At 40.4% G+C, this 22,714-nt stretch overlaps 1 protein-coding gene across 1 annotated transcript in view; it reads right to left on the reverse strand.

Annotated features, from left to right (window-relative positions):
• Window positions 1-13,543: 13,543 nt before the first annotated feature.
• The window catches only part of TMEM242 (transmembrane protein 242), a 31,364-nt gene continuing 22,193 nt past the window's right edge, over window positions 13,544-22,714 (reverse strand). Inside the window, exon 4 of the mRNA XM_065401791.1 lies at window positions 13,544-14,755. Coding sequence (XP_065257863.1) covers window positions 14,657-14,755 — 99 coding nt within the window. The 3' untranslated portion in view covers window positions 13,544-14,656. The remainder of the gene's footprint in view (window positions 14,756-22,714) is intronic.

Raw genomic sequence — 22,714 nt, forward strand, 5'->3', positions numbered from 1 at the left:
AAAACAATCCCTCACTAGGGAGGCTGAGTCTCGTTGGAATCAGACCTGTCTAAGGAAAGGAGGAGGGATGTGTGTGTGGAATTTATAGGGGCTAAGAGGAAAGTTGGGGGAACTGGTACATTTGTAGATGCCAGAAGGTAAGCTTGGAGTTTTCGCCCTCCCAAAAATGCATAGATATCAGCAGATAAAATAGGGATATTTGCATGGGAAATAGGTAGGAAGGTGGAGGGGAAAATGGGGCTTTGATCTGTGAACGGGAGATGGGAAGAATTAGGGACATACAGAAGAGCTGTGGTATACTTTGGAATAAGGTTAGAGGATGAGCCTGATGAACTAATGAGACAAATTCAGGCTAGAAATAAGGTGCTATTTATTTTATTTTTTTACAGTGAGGGTAATTAACCATTGGAACAACTTACCAAGCAGTTTTAGTGGATTCTCCATCACTGGAAATTTTTAAATCAAGATGGCTGTTTTTCTGAAAGATAGGTTCTAGTTCAGAGGCGATGTGGGGGGGACGGGAGAGAATGCAGGGTCACATGCCCCCGTCCCCCGATTTCTGTGAGCACTGAGCTGCCCATGCAGGACTCAGAGCAAAGTGACTGCAGCTCCACAAAGACCCCATGACGGCAGCTTTTCATGTTCTCTGTGTATGTATATATATACACATATATATATCTCTCTTCCTACTGTATTTTCCACTCCATGCATCTGATGAAGTGGGTTTTAGCCCACGAAAGCTTACGCTTAAATAAATTTGTTAGTCTCTAAGGTGCCACAAATACTCCTCGTTCTTTTTGCTGATACAGACTAACACAGCTACAACTCTGAAACCTGTCATCATATTTGGGGTTTTCCTTAAACTCCAGCTCCTGGGGTCATGTCATTATGTGAGACTCTAGGCTTTTGTTACAAAAATCCCTAAGTTTCTAGCCTTAATTGCTGTGGAGAAAAACTTGAAAACATTATTATTATTTATTTATTATTAACCCTAAAGGCTCAAAGCCTGGGTTTTCAGTAAACAAAAATCAAAAACTATTTTCATAATGTTTTGATACAAATTTTGAAATAAATATAAAAAGGCACAATGTTTTCCGTTTAAAAACCCCCCACAAAATCTCAACATCAGCTATTTTTTGCAAAAAAAAAAAAAAAAGTTTCTGAAAATTCCATTTTTCAACCAAGAAAAATCTGTTGAAAACATTTCAACCAGATACCTTTGATAGTAACATTAGAAACTAAGTGAAACTTAAGGTAAGTAGAACTGCACTAATTTTTGGTTCCTAACTTAGAAACCTGCAGCCTGGTTTTCACAGATGCTTAATAGCATCTTCAACTCACATGAATTTCAGTTGGACTTGTGGGTGCTCAGCAACTCTGAAAACTATGCCACAGGTTTTTACAGTTGGGCATCCAAAACTAATGGACACTTGAAAAATTATGCCTAAATTTATGGATATAACCTACATAGTATCCCTTTAACAAGAGAAGGGGGATAAGGGGAAGATGGTTCTAATATTTATAGCTACTATTGCCCTAATACCACAGTTCTCAACCTTTTCCAAATCAGAACAACCCCAGAACCCCTCTCCTAGTTAGCAATAGGGCAAAGTGGTCGCAATCCTTTGACACCTGTGTGATATGTAGGTTGAGAAACCCTGTCCTAATGTCATAAGTCGTAATCTATGTAAAAAGGAATCTGACATTATGAGAAACTTCACTGTCAATTTCCTTCAAGGGTTCCTTTTAGTCCAAGAGGGCTTAATGTAGCTCCCTCTGGAACCTCTTGATGGTGTTCTGGGCACCGCCTGATGGAAGGGGCTCATGCTTGAGATCAATGCAAGTTGTATCTTCCCTCCCTCCCATGCTACTTCTGTGGTATTCCCAGCCCTTCTCATAGCAAATTCATGACCTTAAATTGGCCCCCTGCCAGGCAGAGCGAGATGTTAATTTCGCATAATCTAAAGCACAAAATCAGCAAGGTTTGTGTTAACACAAACTGTTCAACTCTTTGCACCTATGGGAAGTGCTGCTGGAAGAGGCATGCTTACATACCCCGTGATTTATTGCTGTGAAACCTAGATGAACTGTGACTGCTTGGGTTAGATTTTCATTTCCTCCTGTGGGCCCTTTTGTGGTGACAGCAAGACATAGAAAGATGGTTCTGTCTTTATAATGTGGCTCTCTTTCCTCATCTGCATTCTGCCAGATTCAAACAGGCCTAAAGGTCACTCTGCATATGGCCACAGAAGCTTTTTAAAAATATCTGAATGTTAATCCAGCTCTGAGCTGCTTTAGCATTTGCATATTTGCTTAATCAGAATAGGAAAGGTGAGAGCAGGAGCTTTGTTAGGATATTCATGGCTGAGATTGCTCCCCTCCTCACTTCCATTTATAGTGTACATATAGGCTCAGTTAGCTGCAAACACTCCTACCCGATTGGATTAAGGCTGGGGCTGGAAATTAGAGGAGGGGCCCAAACACAACAGTGAGTCAAAACAGCAAGTGGTGGTGACTGCTCTCTGCCAGTCACCTGATGGGTTACAGCCTGTGCTGTGCTGTGAAGATCCAAAGACCATATGGGGACCGTGGAAGCGGAGAGGGAGAATTTGCCTGAGGTAATGGCGCTAGAGTTTGTCTGTTGATTGTGAACAGGTTAGTTTGGACCCTCTCCCTAGGAGAGACATTAGGTGCTAGGCAGTAATGGATTTAGACAAGCAGATTGTGTAACTTTGCAAGAGCCTCTTCTACTGCAGTGTGTGTGCTTTCTCTATGGCTGAGATTGAGGATTGGCCTCCTATCTCCTTGCACTGCGGATATGTCTGCCAGTAAAGCATAGAACATGGAGTGAAGGAAAAGTCAGAGTTAGGAGCACATACTGCTGCCACCATAGAAATGTGATAGAATTAAACAGAACAAGGATCCTGAGCTCATTCCCAAGGTATCATACCAGGCAAGGCAGGAAGCCCACCAGATGCAGTGTAAAGAGTAACTTAGGGAAGGTGGGGGAAAGAAGATAGCTCCTGGTGTCACCTTTTAGTGACACCCTCTGGCAGAAGCATGAAGAGCATTGCCATTACTGTTAATCATGTGCTTAAGAGGTCAGCTGATCTGGGGTCTTAGTGTTACGAAGCTTTCATAGCAAAGCTCAAGACAAGGTAAAACTCAGATTCTGAAATTAAGCCCAAAACTTTGTCCAGGCTTGACAACAACTAAAACTATGAAATTATGGGCAAATATGGGCTGAGTTTACCCAGAGCACCCTGTCTGCCCACAAGTGTTTTGCTTCAAAACTGAGTGAAACTATTGTATTTTGTTAAGTCTTGCTTGGATTTTTCAGGTCCATTTGAATTAAAAATTCAAAATGAAATGAAGAGGTGTGAATCAAAATTGAGGGTTTTTTTCCAGTTTTTCCCTCGAGCTTTTTTTGTCCCATGCAGTTCTCATTCATTGAACTTGGTGGTCAGTGATGCAGCTTCAGCTTCTAGTGAGGCTGCTGAATTTTTGTAAATGTAATTCAAAGCATCTATGTATTTTTCTCTGCATCGACTCATCAATGGCAAATTCTGAAGCAACATCTGGGAACATCCTCTCTGACACTGAAACCACTGAGTGCCAAACGATGGGAAAGTCGAGTGGAGGCGATAAAGCCTATCAAACACCAAATTGAGAAGACAGATGATGCTATAGTTGCCATTATGGAGGATAATGCTATGACAGGAACTGTTCGTGGGAGAACAGTGGCAGAGGGAAATGGAATCACCAGAAACCTACATAACTTCAAATTTCTGTGTGGCTTAGTGTTGTGGCATGACATACTGTTTGAAATAAATGTTGTAAGCAAGAGACTCCAAGGTGTTGACCTTGATATATCTGGAGCAATGGAACAACAGGACAAAGCAAAGTCATAGCTACAGTCTTACTGGTCAGATGAGGGATTTCAAAACATTCTGAAGAGTGCACAGAAGTTGGCAGAGGAACTTCACACTGAAGCTATTTTCCCACCCATTCAAGAATACAAGAGTCACCGAAGAAGACATTTTGATTACGAGGCACGGGATAATCCCATAAGAGACCCCAAACAACAATTCAAAGTTGAATTCTTTAACCAGGTGCTAGATTGTGCAATACAGTCAGTTGAAGAACGTTTCATGCAGCTCAAGGAACACAGCAGTATATTTGGGATGTTGTATGATATTCCAAAACTCCTCACTATACCTGAAGAAGACCTACACCAGCAATGCAGGGCACTATAGACAGTGTTGACACATGATGACATGCACAATATTGATGCGAGTGATTTAGGTGATGAACTGAAAGCTCTTTCAAGATACATTTCAGCAGGATCAACTCCAAAGGCAGTTCTGAACATATGTGCACAAATAAGATGACCACCCTCTTTCCAAATGCTTTTGTTGCTCTGCGCATACTTCTAACACTTCCTGTAACAGTTGCCAGTGGAGAATGCAGCTTCTCCAAGCTGAAGTTAATAAAAACACATCTACGCTCCACAATGACACAGGAGAGACTGGTCGGCCTTGCAACCATCTCAATAGAGCATGAGGTGGCCGAGACGTGGACCTTCAGGAAGCAGTTCAAATCTTTGCAATCAAGAAGGCATGGAAAGCACCACTTTGATTATTCAAACAGATAAAAATGCCAGTGTTTACTATGCAGACAAGAAAAGTTACATTTGCTGTTCAGGCATTTGAAAGTTAAGTGTTACTTAAAATTTTTGAACAAGGCATTTTAAGTTGTTAGTTCTCCTTTATTGGAGTAGGTAGCAGAGTAGTACCATGAGAGGAGTAGAACAGGAAGAAGGCAGAATTGAGACCTTTCAAAGTTTTGGCCCAAGCAAGGGAGTCTGGGGGCATCATTTGAGCTCCCCACCTCAAGTGCCAAAATGTTGTGGGCTGGCCCTGTATGAGTCTATGAGTTCTATTCTACTTGAATCTATGTCTACCTAGCGTATGCTTAGTCTTAAATTGAGGGACCCCCAGAGCTTGTCACTTTATGAACTTTGGCCAGGAGAAATTGGGGCTGTAATTAGAGATCATCCATTATATAAAACATTATTGAAAGCTGAAGTGATAGCTATTAAAAACCAACACACGAGGCTGGGGTCAAATGGGACTTGATGGTGCTCAGCACTTCTCAGGACATAATCTACAATCTGGAGAATATTTTTGACTAAATGCTGACATCTTTACTCAAGCAAACTCTTACTGCAGCAGTTAAGAATGGCAGCATTTGCCATTAAGTAAAATATTAGATCCAAACTACATGATTATGCCCCTTTAAGCTTAGGGTTGTTGTTGTTTTTTTTTTTTAAGCGCTGAGCATGCCTTATACAGTAGTGCAGGATGGAAGAATATTAACACATTAGCCAAAGCTGTTATAAATGACGTTCTGCAACAAAGCTGCCTCACAGCAGACATCTAGTAACCTAAGAAAACAAGTATCAGAGGGGTAGCCGTGTTAGTCTGAATCTGTAAAAAGCAACAGAGGGTCCTGTGGCACCTTTAAGACTAACAGAAGTATTGGGAGCATAAGCTTTTGTGGGTAAGAACCTCCCTTGCATCTGAAGAAGTGAGGTTCTTACCCACGAAAGCTTATGCTCCCAATACTTCTGTTAGTCTTAAAGGTGCCACAGGACCCTCTAAGAAAACAAGTGAGCTGGAGTTTAGTCATATTTGATCATTAATGTGTAATGGTTTCCAACCAAAATTAATTCAGAGATAGAGTAAAATATATGGAATAATCCTTAAGTTTATGTCAGAGGAAAATATTGAATATATTAGGATGCAGTATCTCTATCCTTTCTGGAGTACATTACGTTCTCTTAAGATCTGATACTCCATGAATTTCTGCTTAGGCTTCACTGAAAATTTATGTGATAGCTATGTTCCCCAATGTCTTTCTCTATAACACTCTTCCTATTCAGCTCCTGATTTTGTTTCAGATGAAGCATTAACTCTATCTATCTATCTATCTATCTATCTATCTATCTATCTATCTATCTATCTATCTATCTATCTATCTATCTATCTATCTATCTATCTATCTATCACATCTGAAATATTACATAATGCTGAATTGGAAGACAAAGTGTTTTCTGGGATTTTTTTTTTTTTTTTTAAGCTGCCGCCTTTAACTGAGCACAACCATCACTGTTCTAAAATATTAAAGGCCTCATACATATCAAACAGAGCTACAGTTACTAGGGCAGACATTTTTGTGCATATCCGTTAAACACCTGGACCTGGAATTTTTCTAAGTCACTTACAGTAACTAATTTTAATAGATTTTGTATTTCATATTGATTCATTCTTACTGAAGGCAGTGTGTAACCTTAAGCTTTCTTCGCTAGTTTTATTTTTTTGTCATGCAGTCATAGAAGCTACAGATGAAAAAGCTCTTCTGGATGAGATCATTAGCCTTTCCAGTTACTCTACTGTAACTCATCTTCCCATCCCTAATTGATCACATCATCAGTCAGACATTATGGTGATGGCTTACTCAGCTAATGGTTAGCTTTGAAATGCAGTAGAGCCTTAATTATCTGAGAGTCTTTATAGATGCCTGAAACCTTCAGACAGTGGGAGGTTCAGTTAATCAAGGGATTTGGGTGGCTGAAGGCAGGGTGGGGAGTTGCCTAAGCCACTTGTCTTCCCCTGAAGAGGGGTTGGGAGAGAGGACCAAATCATGTGCCTAAGGATTTATGTGCAGAAGTCTTTGAGGTAAATCTGTATCTGTTTGCAGAGGATGTCGAAGACCCTAATCCAGGAAAAATGTCTGCAAGCCAGTGGGGCCCCATCATTCCTGGCTGATAGCTGCTTTTCAACCTCACTAACCCTAGATATGTTGGGAGTGGGCACATACAGAGCAGCTTCTCAGCCGCTTAATTTGGTGCCTCAGTTACTTGAGTACCCAACCTGAAACACTTTGCAGGAGCCTGCTTCTCAGAAAGTGCTGAGCCCTCTTCTCTGAATATTAGCCCCTGTTATGGCTTCTCAAGTTTGACATTCAAAATCAAGGCACTTAAAATCACTTGTTTCTTCCTGAAAATCATGGCCATTATTTTTACATTAAATTGGGCAGAAAAGGAAATTAAGGGGGGAAAGCAAAGTAAAAGTGTATGTGTGGGAGTGGCAACTGCCCTACTTAACGGGAAACAAAATATGGAGCACAATGAAGCATGAAGTCAAGGGCTAAAAGGCCAAAGCACAGACACTCACCAAGAAAGTGTTCTGGGTTTCTTCTGCAAGAGTTAAATGACTGGATCCCAGATTTTTTGCATACCCCATCCACAGATTGTTCTTGAGATGAATGATACAAAATATCAAACAATAGGTCATGTAACTGAGTAGAGTAGTCTGGTCCATAGTCTGAAGAAAGGAACCTCTGATTCAGTCCACTTTATCCAAATAGTTTCCTAGCCAACAAATAAGGTGAAGGAGAGAAGTCACGAACCTACTTTAATCTAGGTGGCAAAGATCTATGGAGGCATCATTGAAGAGAAACAGGTAAATTAAGATCAGTTGCACTGGATAAGAACTTGCGGGCTTGAAATCAGAATTATCCTATATGGAAAGAGTCAGCAAAACAATGAAAAAAGGTTTCCGTTGTGGTTTTACAAGTAAAGTAAAATTCAAATTAAGTGTGAAGCATAATGCAGCAGAAATAAATGCACTGCAAAGGATCTCCTCCATTTCTTGTTTTTCACCGACTACCAACCTGTCCCGCTCTTAAACTCTCATAGAAAATGTGCTATTGGCCAGGAGATGATTAACAAATCCTGGGGGAGATTGTTAAAATGAAGTGACTGCTCAGTCTGTGTATTGTTATGTGTTTCCATATATAAAAAAAATCAAATAGATGCTTTCAGTCAGTATAACCTTTAATTTAGTTTTAGAGAACTATACCAGTAAGAACCAATGTCTCCATGGTTAGAGCATGCAGGGTGTGTCTCCTTTGATATGCTGCACTGAACATACACAAGAGGTGTGTCTTCAGAGTCCTTAGAGATTTAAAGGTGGAATATACAGAAAACAAGGCATAACCATTACACAGCTAAGGAGTTACAACATTAGAGTGGCACTGTAGCACCACTTTAGTAAAGGCTGAGACTTCAACAGCTGATTTTTTCCCTAAGTGCTTTAATATCTACATGCATATTCAGATTGCTTTGAAATTTGCTATGCGTCATCAGGATTTGGAGTAGGGTTAATGGTCTAAATTTGGGGTCATTGAAGCAAGGGGTTTCAGAAATAGCCTCCCCAAAAAACTATCATGACAGCAACATTTTATGGGTTGTATAACTTATTTTGTTCATGCCTGGGGCTGAGAGAATGGCTCTGGTTCTTCCCAAACTGATGTATCACCACCTCAGGTTTGATCTGAGCTAGTGTCTGGCAATATTTAAAAATTTATTCAGGCTTTCCAGTGAGGTTTGAGACAACATGATGTGCTAGAGAAAGTCATTTCCATGTGTGCAGCAGAACTGGAACTCTGTAGCAAGCCAGAATGTTTGCAGGCAGCCGGCCAGCATAGTAGCCAGGTGACTTAAGGTGATGTGCTATGGTCATTGGAGCTGAGCCATACCTATGTACTGAGAATTTGAGTCCTTCCCTTGGTAGCTTTCTGAAAATGTGTTGTGCACATTAGTTACTCTCTGTCTGCATCAGCTAAGAAGGTACTGGAAGATTTGCAACTGGTACTTCAGAGTGCTCTAAAATTCATAGGCATACCCAGATTGTTTTGAAAATTGCTGTACCTCATAAAGGTCAGTGAGTAGAATTAGTGATGCAAGTTTGGAGTAATTTGGTCTGGGGTGCCTCAGATATGCCCCTCCCTGAAGCTGCTTTTAAAATTCAAATTGCACTACATGCCATGTGCATAAGGAGATTGTCTTGAAAACTGGTAAGCCACAACAGGGGCTGTGTTACAGTTTATGGTGCAAATTTGGGGTCATTTGGTCAAGGAGTTCCTGAGATTAACTGTGCCATAAGCTTCACTGTCTCCTCTTCAAGCAATGACACACTGACTGCCTGTGTGAGATCATAGGACTGCACCCTTCCTGAGCATTTGTTGGATAGTGTGAAAAGTGCACAGTAACAGTGTGTGTGTTGGGGGGCGACACTTAGGTTGTCTCTGCACTAGAATAAAGGTTGAGTTTAGGACAGGCTTAGCAAACACTAAACTTGTGATGAGGGTGATGTAAGAACTTATATAAACTAGACTAGACTCAACCACTTCACCTACTCCAGGCAAACCACCAAAGTCCTGCCAGATGGTAACACCTATTCAGCCTTGTCAGAGGGATTCCCTCCATGCCATCATCTTCAGTTAGCCCTGATTGAGCATTTGGGGCAGACAGATGTGTGCCACCCGACTGCTAGAACTCCTCAGGACAACAGTGCAGTACAGAAGAATGGGGATGCCAATGCAGATGTGGAGTTCTGATGGGCACTGAGAACATGCAAGTTTTACAAAGGGTTGAAGCTCTCTGAACTTCCCCGGTTTTCTTGACATATGTAGTGGAATGCTGGCCTCTGGAAATGAAAGTTGCAGCCATTGTAGCAGCCAAAAAAATTTCATAATTCATAGATTTTAGAGCCAAGAGATGCCTGTGTGTCCATCTACTTGGACAGCCTACATAGCACAGCCCAGGAAAAACACATCCTGATTCTTCTAGCTGCAGCTGCACTTCTCAGATGTCAGTGCAACCTCTGGCGACTCGCTGCACCTGATCCCAGATCCAATACAGCTATACCTAGCAGAGGGAGGGTATGGGGTTTATGAGCGTTGTGTGGGACACAACACAGAAAATAGCAGATTTTTGTTTGGCATGGGTCAGGCTTGGTTTAGTCCCCAGGCCCAAAGCCAACTCCAGGAGGGCAGAGTTAAGGTGGGGATGAGAGGTGCATTTTTCAAAGGTTTAAATTTGTTTTACTGTAATGCTTTATTTCCTGTTTTGCAGAGGTTTTAAGTATTGGTGCATTTAACATTCTGGAAGGTACTAGGCACTGTTACTCAACCTGTACACTGTATCAACAGAGTTTTGGGCAGTGAATATATAGTTTGTTACAGTCAGTTAGGGTTGGTTCTGTCTCTCCTTAATTCTTTTCATGATTGTCTTGTGGTCTAGGGCTAGATAGCCATAGGAGGAATATTGTTTTATATACTAAAACTATTAATTATTGTGTCCTTCCCCATCGCCTGGATTATCAGAAAAACACATAGGATGAAACGAGGCCAAGTGGCCTACTTACCAGTCTAATGAATAACTGACCTTTTCTCTTGAAACTTAAATTAACAGTAACCCTATTTGGTAGTAATAAATGGCCAAACAAAATTTGTTTTTTGTATGCATGGAAAAATTACTTCAAACCAAGTTCTCTTCTGCTTTTTACAAAAGCTCTTTTGTGCATTCAAGTTCAGGATTAACCCCTAAAATGGGCCTTGTTGACTAAAATCCCTCTTAATTTGGATGTAATGAGGAAATACCTTGTCTCATTCAGCCCTTTTTATGTTTCTAGTGCTCAGCACCCATGAAATGGATTGCTTGTGGGGAGATAATATCTGCTTTGTTCCTTTTTAAGTCTGTGAAAAATGTCTTCCTGGTTAATAGGGTGATTGTGTGCTCCAGGCGATAAATGTGATTGTTTGTCATACTCTGCCCAAGATAATGACAATAAAGCAAAGTTGAAATTCCATATAATTTCTGCTCTTCCATAGCCAGGAACATTCAGAACACTACACAGATGGTGCTCACATAAAGGATAACATTATCTGTTAAATTAGTTAACGGGGGGGAGGGGAGAGGAATGTTTAACAATATGCCTCTGGTATAAAAGAAATAGACAAATTACAAAAAACTTCTGTCAGCTTAATTCCAAATGCTAATATATACCATTTTACCCAGATGGGATTGCTTACTGGCCTGCGCATCAGGTTTGAAACATCTAGAATCCCCACAGCAACAGGTTCAAACTCAGCAGTATTGATTCAGCTCTTCATCCTTAATTGAAGTTCACACATTTAACTCTCCGGGGGGCTTTTGAATGAAACCTTAAAAACCCAGGTCCAGTCTGCTCTGTGTGTATTTTCATGGCCTAAGTTTGCAGAGGTGCTCAGCACTCATGACTGGTTTAAATCAGTGGAAGGTGCCAAAATTAGGTCATTAAGGGCCCATCAGTTCTTTCACAGGCTTACTGCTTTTGAGACACTTAAAGAACTTTTTGTTTGTTTGTTTGTATACCATTAGCTACATGTTCTTTGAAATCCATTAGCCCTTCTAATTTTCTTATGTATTGCCTGCCAGTTTATGCTCCCTTTTATTTGCTTCACTAGAGTTAGCTTTTCCAAATTCTGTTTGGTTTGAATAACCTCTTGAGCCTTTCCGTTTAGCCACACCGATGTAATTCTTGCCTTCCTGCTTCTCTTTTTGTGCAGAAGTATGCAAGCCTTCTGAGATGTTATTATGGTTTCAGGTAGCATCCATGCTAAATGTGATAACAAAAAGCAGTAAAATGGCACAGGAAGAGTGGCATGTATATCCAGTGGATTATAGCCACAGCACAAGTTAAAAAAGATGAGCAATCCACGTTTTTCACATGGATTGGAATCTGATTTACAAAACATGCACTCTCTGTCTTTTTTACACTTTCCCTTGCAAGCAAAGCTGCATCAGACAAAATGTGAATAAATGATGCAGAGTTACGGACTGTCATAAACATACAGCTAAGGGTAACATAAAATCCCTCCTGAGCAGCTGTACTGAATCTTTACCTGTAAGGGGTTAAGAAGCTCAAATAACCTGGTTGGCACCTGACCAAAAGGACTAATAAGGAAAGAAGATACTTCCAAATCTGGGGGGCAAGGTTTTGTTTGTGCTCTCTTTGTTGTTCCCTCTCTGAGAGAGGTTCTTTTAAGAACCTGATTGATTTTAGTGTCTTAAAGATAAAGGGTCTGGTCTGTACTCATATTAAAGGCAATTGGTTGGTATATTATTCTCAAGCCTCCCCAGGAAAGGGGATGAAGAGGTTTGGGGGAAATATTTTGGGGGAATAGGGACTCCAAGTGACCCTTTTCCTGAATTTTTGTCTAAATCACTTGGTGGTGGCAGCAATACCATCCAAGGACAAGGAAAGAATTTGTGCCTTGGGGAAGTTTTTAACCTAAGCTGGTAGAAATAAGCGTAGGGGGTCTTTCATGCGGGTCCCCACATCTGTACCCCAAAGTTCAGAGTGGGGAGGGAACCCTAACATGGATGGTATAAGAAGCTGAACTATGTATTTCTTCATTTTCAGTAGTTGTTTCTGTTGATATTAGCTTTAATATCCTAAGACTGTTGTACCAGATTGCTGTATCATTATATATATAATTTAATTCTAGTTTAAATATTTGTCTGTAGATTTTCCCAGGTTTTTAATAAAATCTGATATATATTACTATTTATACTGTGAAATATTCAAAAATGGCTCTGAAAGTGATATATGTGGAGCCTGTAGGCTTAGACCATATCTACACTACAAAATTATATAAACCTAATTTACATCAGCATACAGCCACCGCAGTAATTAAATCGCTTGTGTGTGCACACCCTTTCCTTGTGTCAGCGGTGTGCGACCTCGCTAGGAGTGTTTGTATCAATTGTATTGTCAGCGTGGGCACTGTGGGATGGGTCCTGAAAGCCAGTCACAGTTGACGTTAGCAATGGTGTTTCTACACTGACACTGTGTCAACCTACTTACATTGACCATGGCTATATGCTGCCTGGGGGAGTGGTGTTACTAAATCGGCGTAGAGAGGGACTTGTGTCTGTGGGAGCCAAATTTAAGTGAAGGCAATTCCACAGCTAAGTAGACACAAGGCAGCTTACATTGACCTAACCCTGTAGTGCAGACCAGGCCTTAGAAGCACGGTGGTTACTGTTATGGGCTTAGAAGAACAGAAGTAGTAACTGCTGTTGAATTTAGGAACACCAAAGAAGTCAATCCAGAGTGTAGGTGCTTCTTAAGATCTGTGATGGACCCTGGACCTTAGAAGTGCTACCACATATGAGATGGTCTATTCCTAAGAACGTTATTAGCAGTGTGGAAGCAAGAATGCAGTTCAACCAGAGCCTAGCCATTTTAAGGACATGATGCAACTTGCACTTATTTTGTTTAGCACTTGATTGTCTTTGGCTTTGCAAATGGCACATCCATCTGGTTAAATCTTGGCAACTCAGCACCAAGCTGCCATAGCATTAGGCAATACAGTAGTTAGTAAATAGTGTACATGAACTAACAGAAATAATGAAATAATGCCATCTTTGGATGTGTGCTGAAGAGTGTGTTCACCATGATTTGTTTAATATTGAAATGCATGGGGTAAGCTATTTAAATGCGGTCAGTTATTACACTTCAGTTTCTTCAAAGATAATATCTTTGTGGTATATTACAGCGAGAAACCACGCTACTCTATTATTCATTTGACCTTTACGATTTTTTAAAAAATATTCTTTCCTAGAAATGAAAAGGTTTAAACACAAAGGTTACACTTCAACAGCACTTTATTAAACCTGATGGCTGGCTAATTGGACCTTGAGCAATTAATAAAAGAAATCTGATAATTGATTGGGGAGAAATTCACTGGAAGAATTTACATATTAAAAATATTTTTACAACTGTTTTAGATCTACAGTTCTGCAAATACATTTGAATTAGACATTTTTCTTCCTTAGCTTACACCCACACAATGAGATCATTTCAGCATGAAAAATGACACATTACTTAGGACTCACCTGGTAGCAGAGCCATAGGAACCACACAGATACTAAAACCTATACCTGCCCACATGGCTTCTTAGCTGAGAAGTGTTTGTGGTATATGGCAGACCAGATGTCACACTATTTTATAGCATCTACATTTTCATGACAGGTTCTTGTGCAAGCTATCAGACCCGTTGTTACAGAGTCCCAGTAAAAAAATAGATAATGGATCCAAAAAAATGTTTTTTATAGAGAGAACATCCTTCACTTTATAGAGAAAACCAGATAGGTATTTCCTGTATATCCTTGGTATGCTGGATGTGTTCAGCCCTCCCTCCATAGGTATTGTTCAGGTATCTCCTCTAGCCTCAGGAATTGAGGTAACCCATTACATGCCTTTGCTACAGACTAGATTAACTGATCTGATATGATGGACTCAGCCTCCTTTATTCCTAATAAGACAGGTAAATGTCAATGAAATTACTGTTGTTCCTTATTTTCCAAACAACCTAGAATTTTATCCAAGAAGCAAGAGAGGGTAAGAGTTTGCAACTATATTTTATTGTAAATATCCACTCAAGTTCAGTTTCTTGTTTGATTTTTGTTTTACTGAAACACGTTCTCATACAATTATATTCTTCTTTCAAGGTATCCCATAAGGTTCTTTTCTCCACAATTCAACTCTAATGACAATGCTGAAAAAGTAACAGCAAAACAATTTTCTTGCTGTTAAAATAATAACTGCCGTCCCCATGTTCAGCAAACAGTCACTAATTTTCTCACTTCCATGCCTTCAAATCAGTCTGATTTTCTTTCTTATTTTTTTAGATGGGCTTTTCCCACAAGTTCTGCAGTCTTTCCCATTGCAGTATACAATTCTGAATCCTTTCTGCTCCTTCATTTGGATTTCAGTAAGTCTTCCCATTCGACCGAGTGCTCTGCACTTTTAGGAATTGCTGGAAATATTGATTGCATTTTATTATGAAATTCTTTCATCTATAAGGGAGGTTAAAATATTAAATTAGTCAGCAGTTGTTGTAGAGGAAACAAATCAAGACAGATACACCTCGCAATCTTGGATTACTCAACAAAACCCGGTTGCCTGAGGTGAGGGAGAGAGACCCCGAAAGCAATTAAAATCTAATACTTTCCACCTGTGGACATTTTATCTCAATTAACCAGTCAGAAAACAAACATATCTAAGGACAACCCTGTGGGTTTATAACTCTGCAAGACTGTCCAGACTGTCTTCCTTAGATACTTTGCTTTCAAATGATTCACTACACAGACATAATATAACTAAGAATGTTTACTTGGGGGAGGAAAGGAAATTACTTGAATGGCAGGAGTACAGATTTTGACTGTAGTGCATATTCCTCCTAAAGAAAGAAAGAAAGGTTACGAACATTTTAAATGGGAGAAAGGTACTTTAATAAAAGCCTGGTAGTCTATAAATATGAATCAGGGACTCTAAAAAGTGGATACAAAATCCCTTAACTATATTACATAACTTAATTCTGTTTGATCCTAGGATGTGAATATATGTGATGCAATAGGAAGCCTGGTTTTGATATTTTTTAAGGGGAGCATGTAAAGTGTACAGCAATAGCAAGGAAAAAACAGATCTGAAATTCCTATCTCTGTCTACAGAGTCAAGCTTCAATGGATAAAAATGTCTGTTGCAAGATTAAAATATAATCTGGTATCATACATTGCATATCAAAATAACAATAAGTATAATCAAATCTGTATTTGTTGTAACCCTGTTGTCGCCATCTCCAGGGTTAGTCTAATTCAATGGTTTTCAACCTGTGCTCCAAGGACCCCAGGGCATCCACAGTCTAAGCCCTGGTCTACACTACGAGGTTCGGTCGAATTTAGCTGCGTTAGGTCTATTTTATAAGCAATGCGTCTACACAAGGGGAGTAGTGCTAAAATCGACCTTGATGGGTTGAATGTGGGGTAGTGCAGATGCAATTCGACAGTATTGACCTCCGGAAGCTATCCCAGAGTGCTCCAATGTGACCACTCTGGACAGCACTTTCAACTCTGATGCACTAGCCAGGTACCTGGAAAAGCCCCGGGAAATTTTGAATTTCATTTCCTGTTTGGTCAGTGTGGCGAGCTCAGCAGCACAGGTGCCCATGCAGTCCCAGAATCGCAAACGAGCTCCAGCATGGACTGAACGGGAGACACTGGATCTGATTGCTGTATGGGGAGAAGAATCTGTGCAGGCAGAACTCCGATCCAGCAGAAGAAATGCTAATATATATGCCAAAATCGCACAGGGCCTGGTGGAGAGAGGCTACAATAGGGATATACAGCAGTGCCACGTGAAAGTTAAGGAGCTCAGGGCAAGCCTACCAAAAGACAAAGGAGGCAAATGGTTGCTCCAGGTCAAAGCCCCATACATGTTGCTTCTATGATCAGCTGCATGGCATTCTAGGGGTGGACCCTACCACTACCCCACCACTGTCCGTGGACACCTGCAAGGGGGGAGTCTCACGCAACAGGGAGGAGGATTTTGTGGATGAGGAAGAGGAGGAGGAGGAGAATGCGTAGCAGGCAAGTGGAGAATCCGTTCTCCCCGGCAGCCAGGACCTTTTAATTACCCTAGAGCCAATACCCTACCAAGGCAGGTTCCCAGACCCTGAAGCTGGAGAAGGCACCTCTGGTGAGTGCACATTAGTAACTACACTACAGGGGTTAAAAGCAATTGTGTTTAATGTTTGATTTGCCCTGAAGAATCGGGATGCATTCGTGGCCAGTACAGCCATGATGTTCCAATTGCCACATCCCGTGCTTTCAGGAATGTCTGTGTCCATGTCCTCCTCACAATCGTCCTCGTGCTGGTGGCTCCTAGCCAGGTTCTGCACATACTGCAGGATAATGCGCGAGGTGTTTACAATGCTCACAACAGCAGTGGTGAGCTGAGCGGGCTCCATGCTTGCCGTGCTATGGTGTCTGCAAGGGTAATCCAGGAAAAAAGGCGCGAAATGATTGTCTGCCGTTGCTTTCACGGAGGGAGGGAGGGGAGACTGACGACATGTACCCAAAACCACCCACAACAATGTTTTTGCCCCATCAGGCATTGGGAGCTTAACCCAGAATTACAATGGGCAGCGGAGACTGTGAGGACTGTGGGATAGCTACCCACAGTGCACTGCTCCATGAGTCAATGCTAGCCACGGTATTGAGGACGCACTCCGCCGACTTAATGTGCTTAGTGGGGACATACACAATTGACTGTATAAAATCGCTTTCTAAAGATCAACTTCTATAAAATCGATCTAATTTCACAGTGTAGACATACCCTAAGATTTCCAAAGGGGTCTGCACCACCATTCGAAAACTTTGTAGGGGTCCTCAAATGAAAAAAAGATTGAAAACCACTAGTCTAATTTTATGGCAAATTTTGCAGGGCAGTAGCAATGTCCTATTTCTTTAAAGAAGTCTTCTCTCTGTAGAAAATGTATATTTATATAGCACTTTTCATCCTAAACTGTTTTACATATAGCACTACTAAAGTACAGCCACAATTGGGAAGCAAGGGAACCAGTGCAAATCCTGCTGAAAAACAAGGAAAGGGGTGAACTGAACGGAATGTTTTGGCCAACTCACTTTTAGGAAGTGCCGGGGGATCTATAATGTCCCCAGAAAGAAGACAGGACCTAATCAAGGACAACAAACTGCACACAAACTCAATTTATCTACCTCTCAAGAGTAAAGGGCTGACTCAGTCCTGCTCTGAACTCTGGGTCCAGGGAGCCTAGATATTTCAAACATAATGCTTCTTGGACCACTGGGCCATCCCCTCTAACATATTAAAGAGGGCATTGTGTGTGTTAAAAGGTAACAATAAAAAAATTACAAATACCTCTGGATATTTCTTAATTAAATTCTTCAGTGAAAGATTTCAGAGAAATTCTGACAGAGAATCTACAGTTCCTTATACAAATGTGGCTGGAATGTGGCAAAATACAGAAACAAGAAACAAAATAATTTTTAAAGAAATGACAACGTTTTTTAGAGATGCCATAATTAAAAAAAAATCAATGCAAGAAAGCATGTTGGGACGTTAGTTGAGGGGGAAAAAATTCCCCATCCACTGCTGCTCAAGTGAAAAATACTGTATGAAGAAATAAGAGGAAAACTGAGTTATATTATCCTCTTTGAGAGATTTTAACGCAAAATTATTTCACCCTGTACTCCATTTCTTACTCCCCTCGCTTCATATCAAATGGCCAGATCTTTCAATCAGACAGGTAAGCATTGCTGATGAATTGGAGAGTTAATATATCTTAAGGATATTGCATGCAAGTGTCAGAGCTGACATAAGGAACAACCCAAATTACGTTAAACAACTGTTGACAAGTAAATGCAAGTACTTACAACAGGAAATACCCATCAGAGCTCTGTGGCTCAGCTGTTTTCCTATCCTGTAATTGTCACTCCACTGCTCTGCTGTGTGCAAACAATTCTGCGTACTTTAGGTTTAACTTCAAATCATTACTTGCTAACCAGTCAATCAACACTATATATTCTCAACACTGAAACACTCTTGCTCTCAATATCTTGGTGTTAAAAAGAGATAATGGGACACATCCTTAACTTGTGTAAATTGTTATAACTCATCTGGTGTCGGAAGATAAATATGAATTTTTACACCAGCTGAGGATCTGGTCCAATGTTTCTCAGCTACACCTCTACATTCAGTTTTCATTTTATTTATTTTTTTAATTACCAAAATTTAAATGCTGAACTCATAAGCTCTCACCCTCAATTAATACACGGAGGATACATAAAAATGTCATAGAAAAACTGAAAGCAATAGTATAAAAGCTCTAGAAAGGGAGGGAAGAATCCAATAAAACATAATGCTTCCCTACTAACAGCTAACTCATTACAACTCAGAGACCAAACCACTAACCACACAATGTACCAGACAATCTTGTCTGAGCAATAAAAATACTAAAGGCCTATTCTGACAACTATGTATTTATCCAGAAAGCACTAAACCTCTTGTGGTGGCTGTGGCTTTAAGAATGTTGAATGTTTATTTGTTTTCTGCAGATAAAAGGAACTCATTTCCTGGGAAAGCAATTCTTTCCTCACACCTGAACATAAAATTTGGAATATTCAACATCTTTTTCTTGTCTTTAAGGACCATCACAAATCTGTTGTGCTTCTCATCTACATTATCATATTACTTTGCCAGTAATGCTAGACTCAATGTCCCATTTTTTGCCTCCTTTCACTGCAGCTTCGATGCCTTTTTCCATGCCACCCCCATGCATAAAATGCTCTTCTCATCCCACTGCACAAAATTACCAGTCTCTCTACTTTCAAATCCCTTCTATAAACTCACTTGTTCTGTGATGCCACGGTGGTGGTGATGATGATGATGATAATCATAAATTATAACTCCAAATTAATCTCTCCTGAAAGTTTACTACTGCATCTTGTCTTCTCCATTTTATCTTTTAAATTGTCAGCCCTTCAAAGGAGGAATTGTCTATAATATTCTGTGACTAATACAATGTCCAGCCTGTTGTTGGCACTTAAATAATAAACAATATATCATGTTGTTACAGCATTTCTAAAGAGCGTCATATTGCTTGAAGTAGAGATGTCACAGCTATTAACTTTTATTGGGAAGTTTTCATATCTGTATTACTCACAAGATGGTATACGATATTATTTCCTAAACCACCTTCATCACTGTACTATCTGGGCAACTTTCAGTAGTGCATTAAGCAACGTGGCTAATGTTTGTCATGAGTGGTTTGTTTTCTCTCTCTCCTTCCTGGGGAGAAAACTGTGTGTGTAGTGTTGTGTTTTGTTTTGGGGTTCTTTACCTAATAATGTATTTCCCCTTGTCCCCACCATCCACCACTGATGCTCTCTTCTCCCACTTCCACTTCTGTGCCTGTTTCTATGCTGGAAAGCTCTACCTAAACTTATATACAGAGCACTTCTCACCCTGCACTCAAATCTCCCCATAAAACTTACTTCTATAAGAATTGAGATAACTTAGAAAACAAACCCTCTGATGTAAAGGAACCAAGATGTGCGTATCTCAGTGACCGAATAATCTTATTCTTGTAATCTTTGTCCCTTCTCTTCCAATATTATTATTTGCCCACCTCTGAACCTTATTTGTCTGAACTTAGATTGTAAGCTCTTCTGGTCAGAGACTGTCACAAGGTGGCTGGACCCTTTAAATGAAGCAAGTCCAGCTCCTCTGTGCTAGAACAGATACTCTTAATGTGGCCAATTAAGAGGGCAGGGCAGCACCTGCAGCTAAAAGAGTCAGGCAGTCAGTAAAGAAGGGGGAACAGGAACAGTAGGAAATTCTCTGGGAGCAGCTGCCAGAGTCCCCTGGGAGGGGAGGCAGAAGGAACCTGCTGGGGAAAAAGAGCTTCCAGAGAGTGAGACCTGGGAGCCAGTGCTCAGTTAAAAGAGCACAGAAGAATCCTGCAATAGGTCCTGAAGCAGGAGGGACTGAGAGAGGCAAAGGAGAAAAGTGCCTGGGAGCTGTATCCCAGGAGTTGGCTGAGGAACCATTTTGGGGGTGGGGGAGGTTCCCCCTATGTCTGGAAACTAGAATTGTGTCTGGAAAGAGTCTGGCTGTGGCAGTGGGTCCTTCAGGGGCTGGGATCAAGCCAGTACCTTCCAAGAGCCCAATTCTCTGGTCTGGCCCGGCTATGCTTGGCACAGGACTCAGTTCAATCCCCAAAGTAACTGACAGCAGCCTCAGGGCTGCTCTGACTTGCATCTAACTGCCAATTGCCCAAAAGGGCTGGTGAGCAGCTGGAGATCACTGTAGTGCTGCTGTACTCTGGCCATGACCCCTATAAAACAGCCATACCCCCTATGCGGGGGCCCAGATGGCATACAGCCAGGTCTACATTAATCAGTGATTCCCCCATGCTGAGGAAATGTTCACGGGGGCTGGTCAGTCCAGCTGTACAACCCCTTTGTACCACTGATATCAGATTCAGGAATTGGGCCCCATGCCTTTACTTGCTCTTTTGAGGTGACTAGCATGCTTTTTACTTTATATATCTAAACCCTCTTCTTCTCGTTTAAAAATCACTGCTCTTCAGGTGGAACCTAACCTAACAAAGCCTTTCTTATGAACACAAATTACACAGTGATCTTTACCTTCCACATTCCCGCAATACATACCAATAGTCTCAAACTAAAATTAATTTAATAATAAAAGCTAATGTGCAATGTACTGAGCTATGCAATGTTTTGAAATGGCTCTTTATTATTGTCAGCAACACTAGGGCACATAGTTCAATTGCAATGATATCTTCAATTAAGTCTAGTAAATTGAACACCAGTCGAATGTATTGTACATTTCTCTGCTAGCTTCACTATCACAGGCCCCTCTCTAACATAGGCTTTCTATACCTAACCATACGTGAACAACTTGTACCACATTCCCTGATTTAACATCCCAGCATGCTTAGTTCCTGGAGACAGCTCTCTGAAGTGAATTTCACTCAACTGAACTTTATATTTTTATCATAGATACTGCAAAACCTGATGCTGTTTTTTCTTACCAAAAAAATTGCAGTGACTGTTCCACCTCTGACTGTCAGGCTTCTTTCTAAAAGGGTCTCATCTACCTCACTGCATTAAATAATCTCTAATAGCTACAGATAACTTTTCTTTTTTTATCTTAACCTAATGATCCCACCTCAGGAAAAAAGAGAGGACCTAAAAGCATCTTCCATTAAATAAATGTCTTTTTAATGTACATTGTTGTCAGAATGTCATACAAAAATGGGGATCGCACTATTACAGAGAGCACTTATGGGGCCGTTCATATTAAAATGAATGGAAAGAGGGTGGGGGTGGAGCGTCTCTATGAATCCTAGAATGAAAGTTTTTCAAAGGAATGTTCTCTTTAATGTTTGACGTTCATAAAAGGCAACCCAGATTCTGAGGATTATTAGTTTTCTATTTTAGTACTTGTGCCAGTTAAAATTGCTTACATTAGCTTCCATGTCAAACGAGGTTAGATACTCTGAAATGGAATAGTGACTGGCAGCAGAATACAGTATGCATACGTCTTATATTCTAATCATCCTTACTCAATGTTAAATGACATACAGATGAGAGAGGTGGCCCTATACTGAATTCAGAGGCTTTGGATTTGTTAAGAGAATCACAGAGGGATGTTATTCTTACTGCCTTTCCCCAAATCTCAAAATTATTGCTGTCATACCAGTTAGCAAATGCAGATCTTGGTAAGCATACAGAAATAGTGAGTTATTCTTAGAAAATGACAAGCATGCAGCCCCTCCAAATATTCTAAGAGCGGAGTGGACAGCTTGCTAGCTCAAGGTAATTCTCTAATTTTCTAGGTAAAGTGGAACACTCATTGTGGGTGATTTTATGCCAATGTGCAAAATGACCTCTAAAATGAGCATAGAAAAGATGCCCTTTTTCAAAGTCTCAGCTCTCATGCTGGATTGGAAAAGTACCATAAATCTTCCCTAATTATTCAAAAATTACAGGTGTAAGAAAATAGCATCTAAAAGGTCGGTCTAGGCAGTACATCATACTTCATCTTAACTACTCTACTCTGAATTGTCATAGGAATGTTTATTAACCTGTCTTCTGGATCGTGTATTCCAGGCTTATGCAGAGAAATGGAGAAGCAGAGAGAATTCTAACCTTTAGGAGGGTATAATACACTGATCCTGCAAAGACTTGCATGTGTGCTTAACTTTATGCAATATGAGTAGTCTCACTGAAATCAATTGAATTCACAGTGCATAAAGTTAAGCATGAGTGTTTCCAGAATCTCAGCCATATTGTGTACATAATCATAAATTAATATAGGTGTACCATAGTTTATATTACTTTCATATATTTCTTTTAAAAATTAAAATTCATGAAGAGGGAGGAAAATTTATTTTGTAAAGGGAATCCCAA

Source organism: Emys orbicularis, chromosome 3, assembly GCF_028017835.1.
Source record: "Emys orbicularis isolate rEmyOrb1 chromosome 3, rEmyOrb1.hap1, whole genome shotgun sequence".
Classification (NCBI taxonomy): Eukaryota; Metazoa; Chordata; order Testudines; family Emydidae; genus Emys; species Emys orbicularis.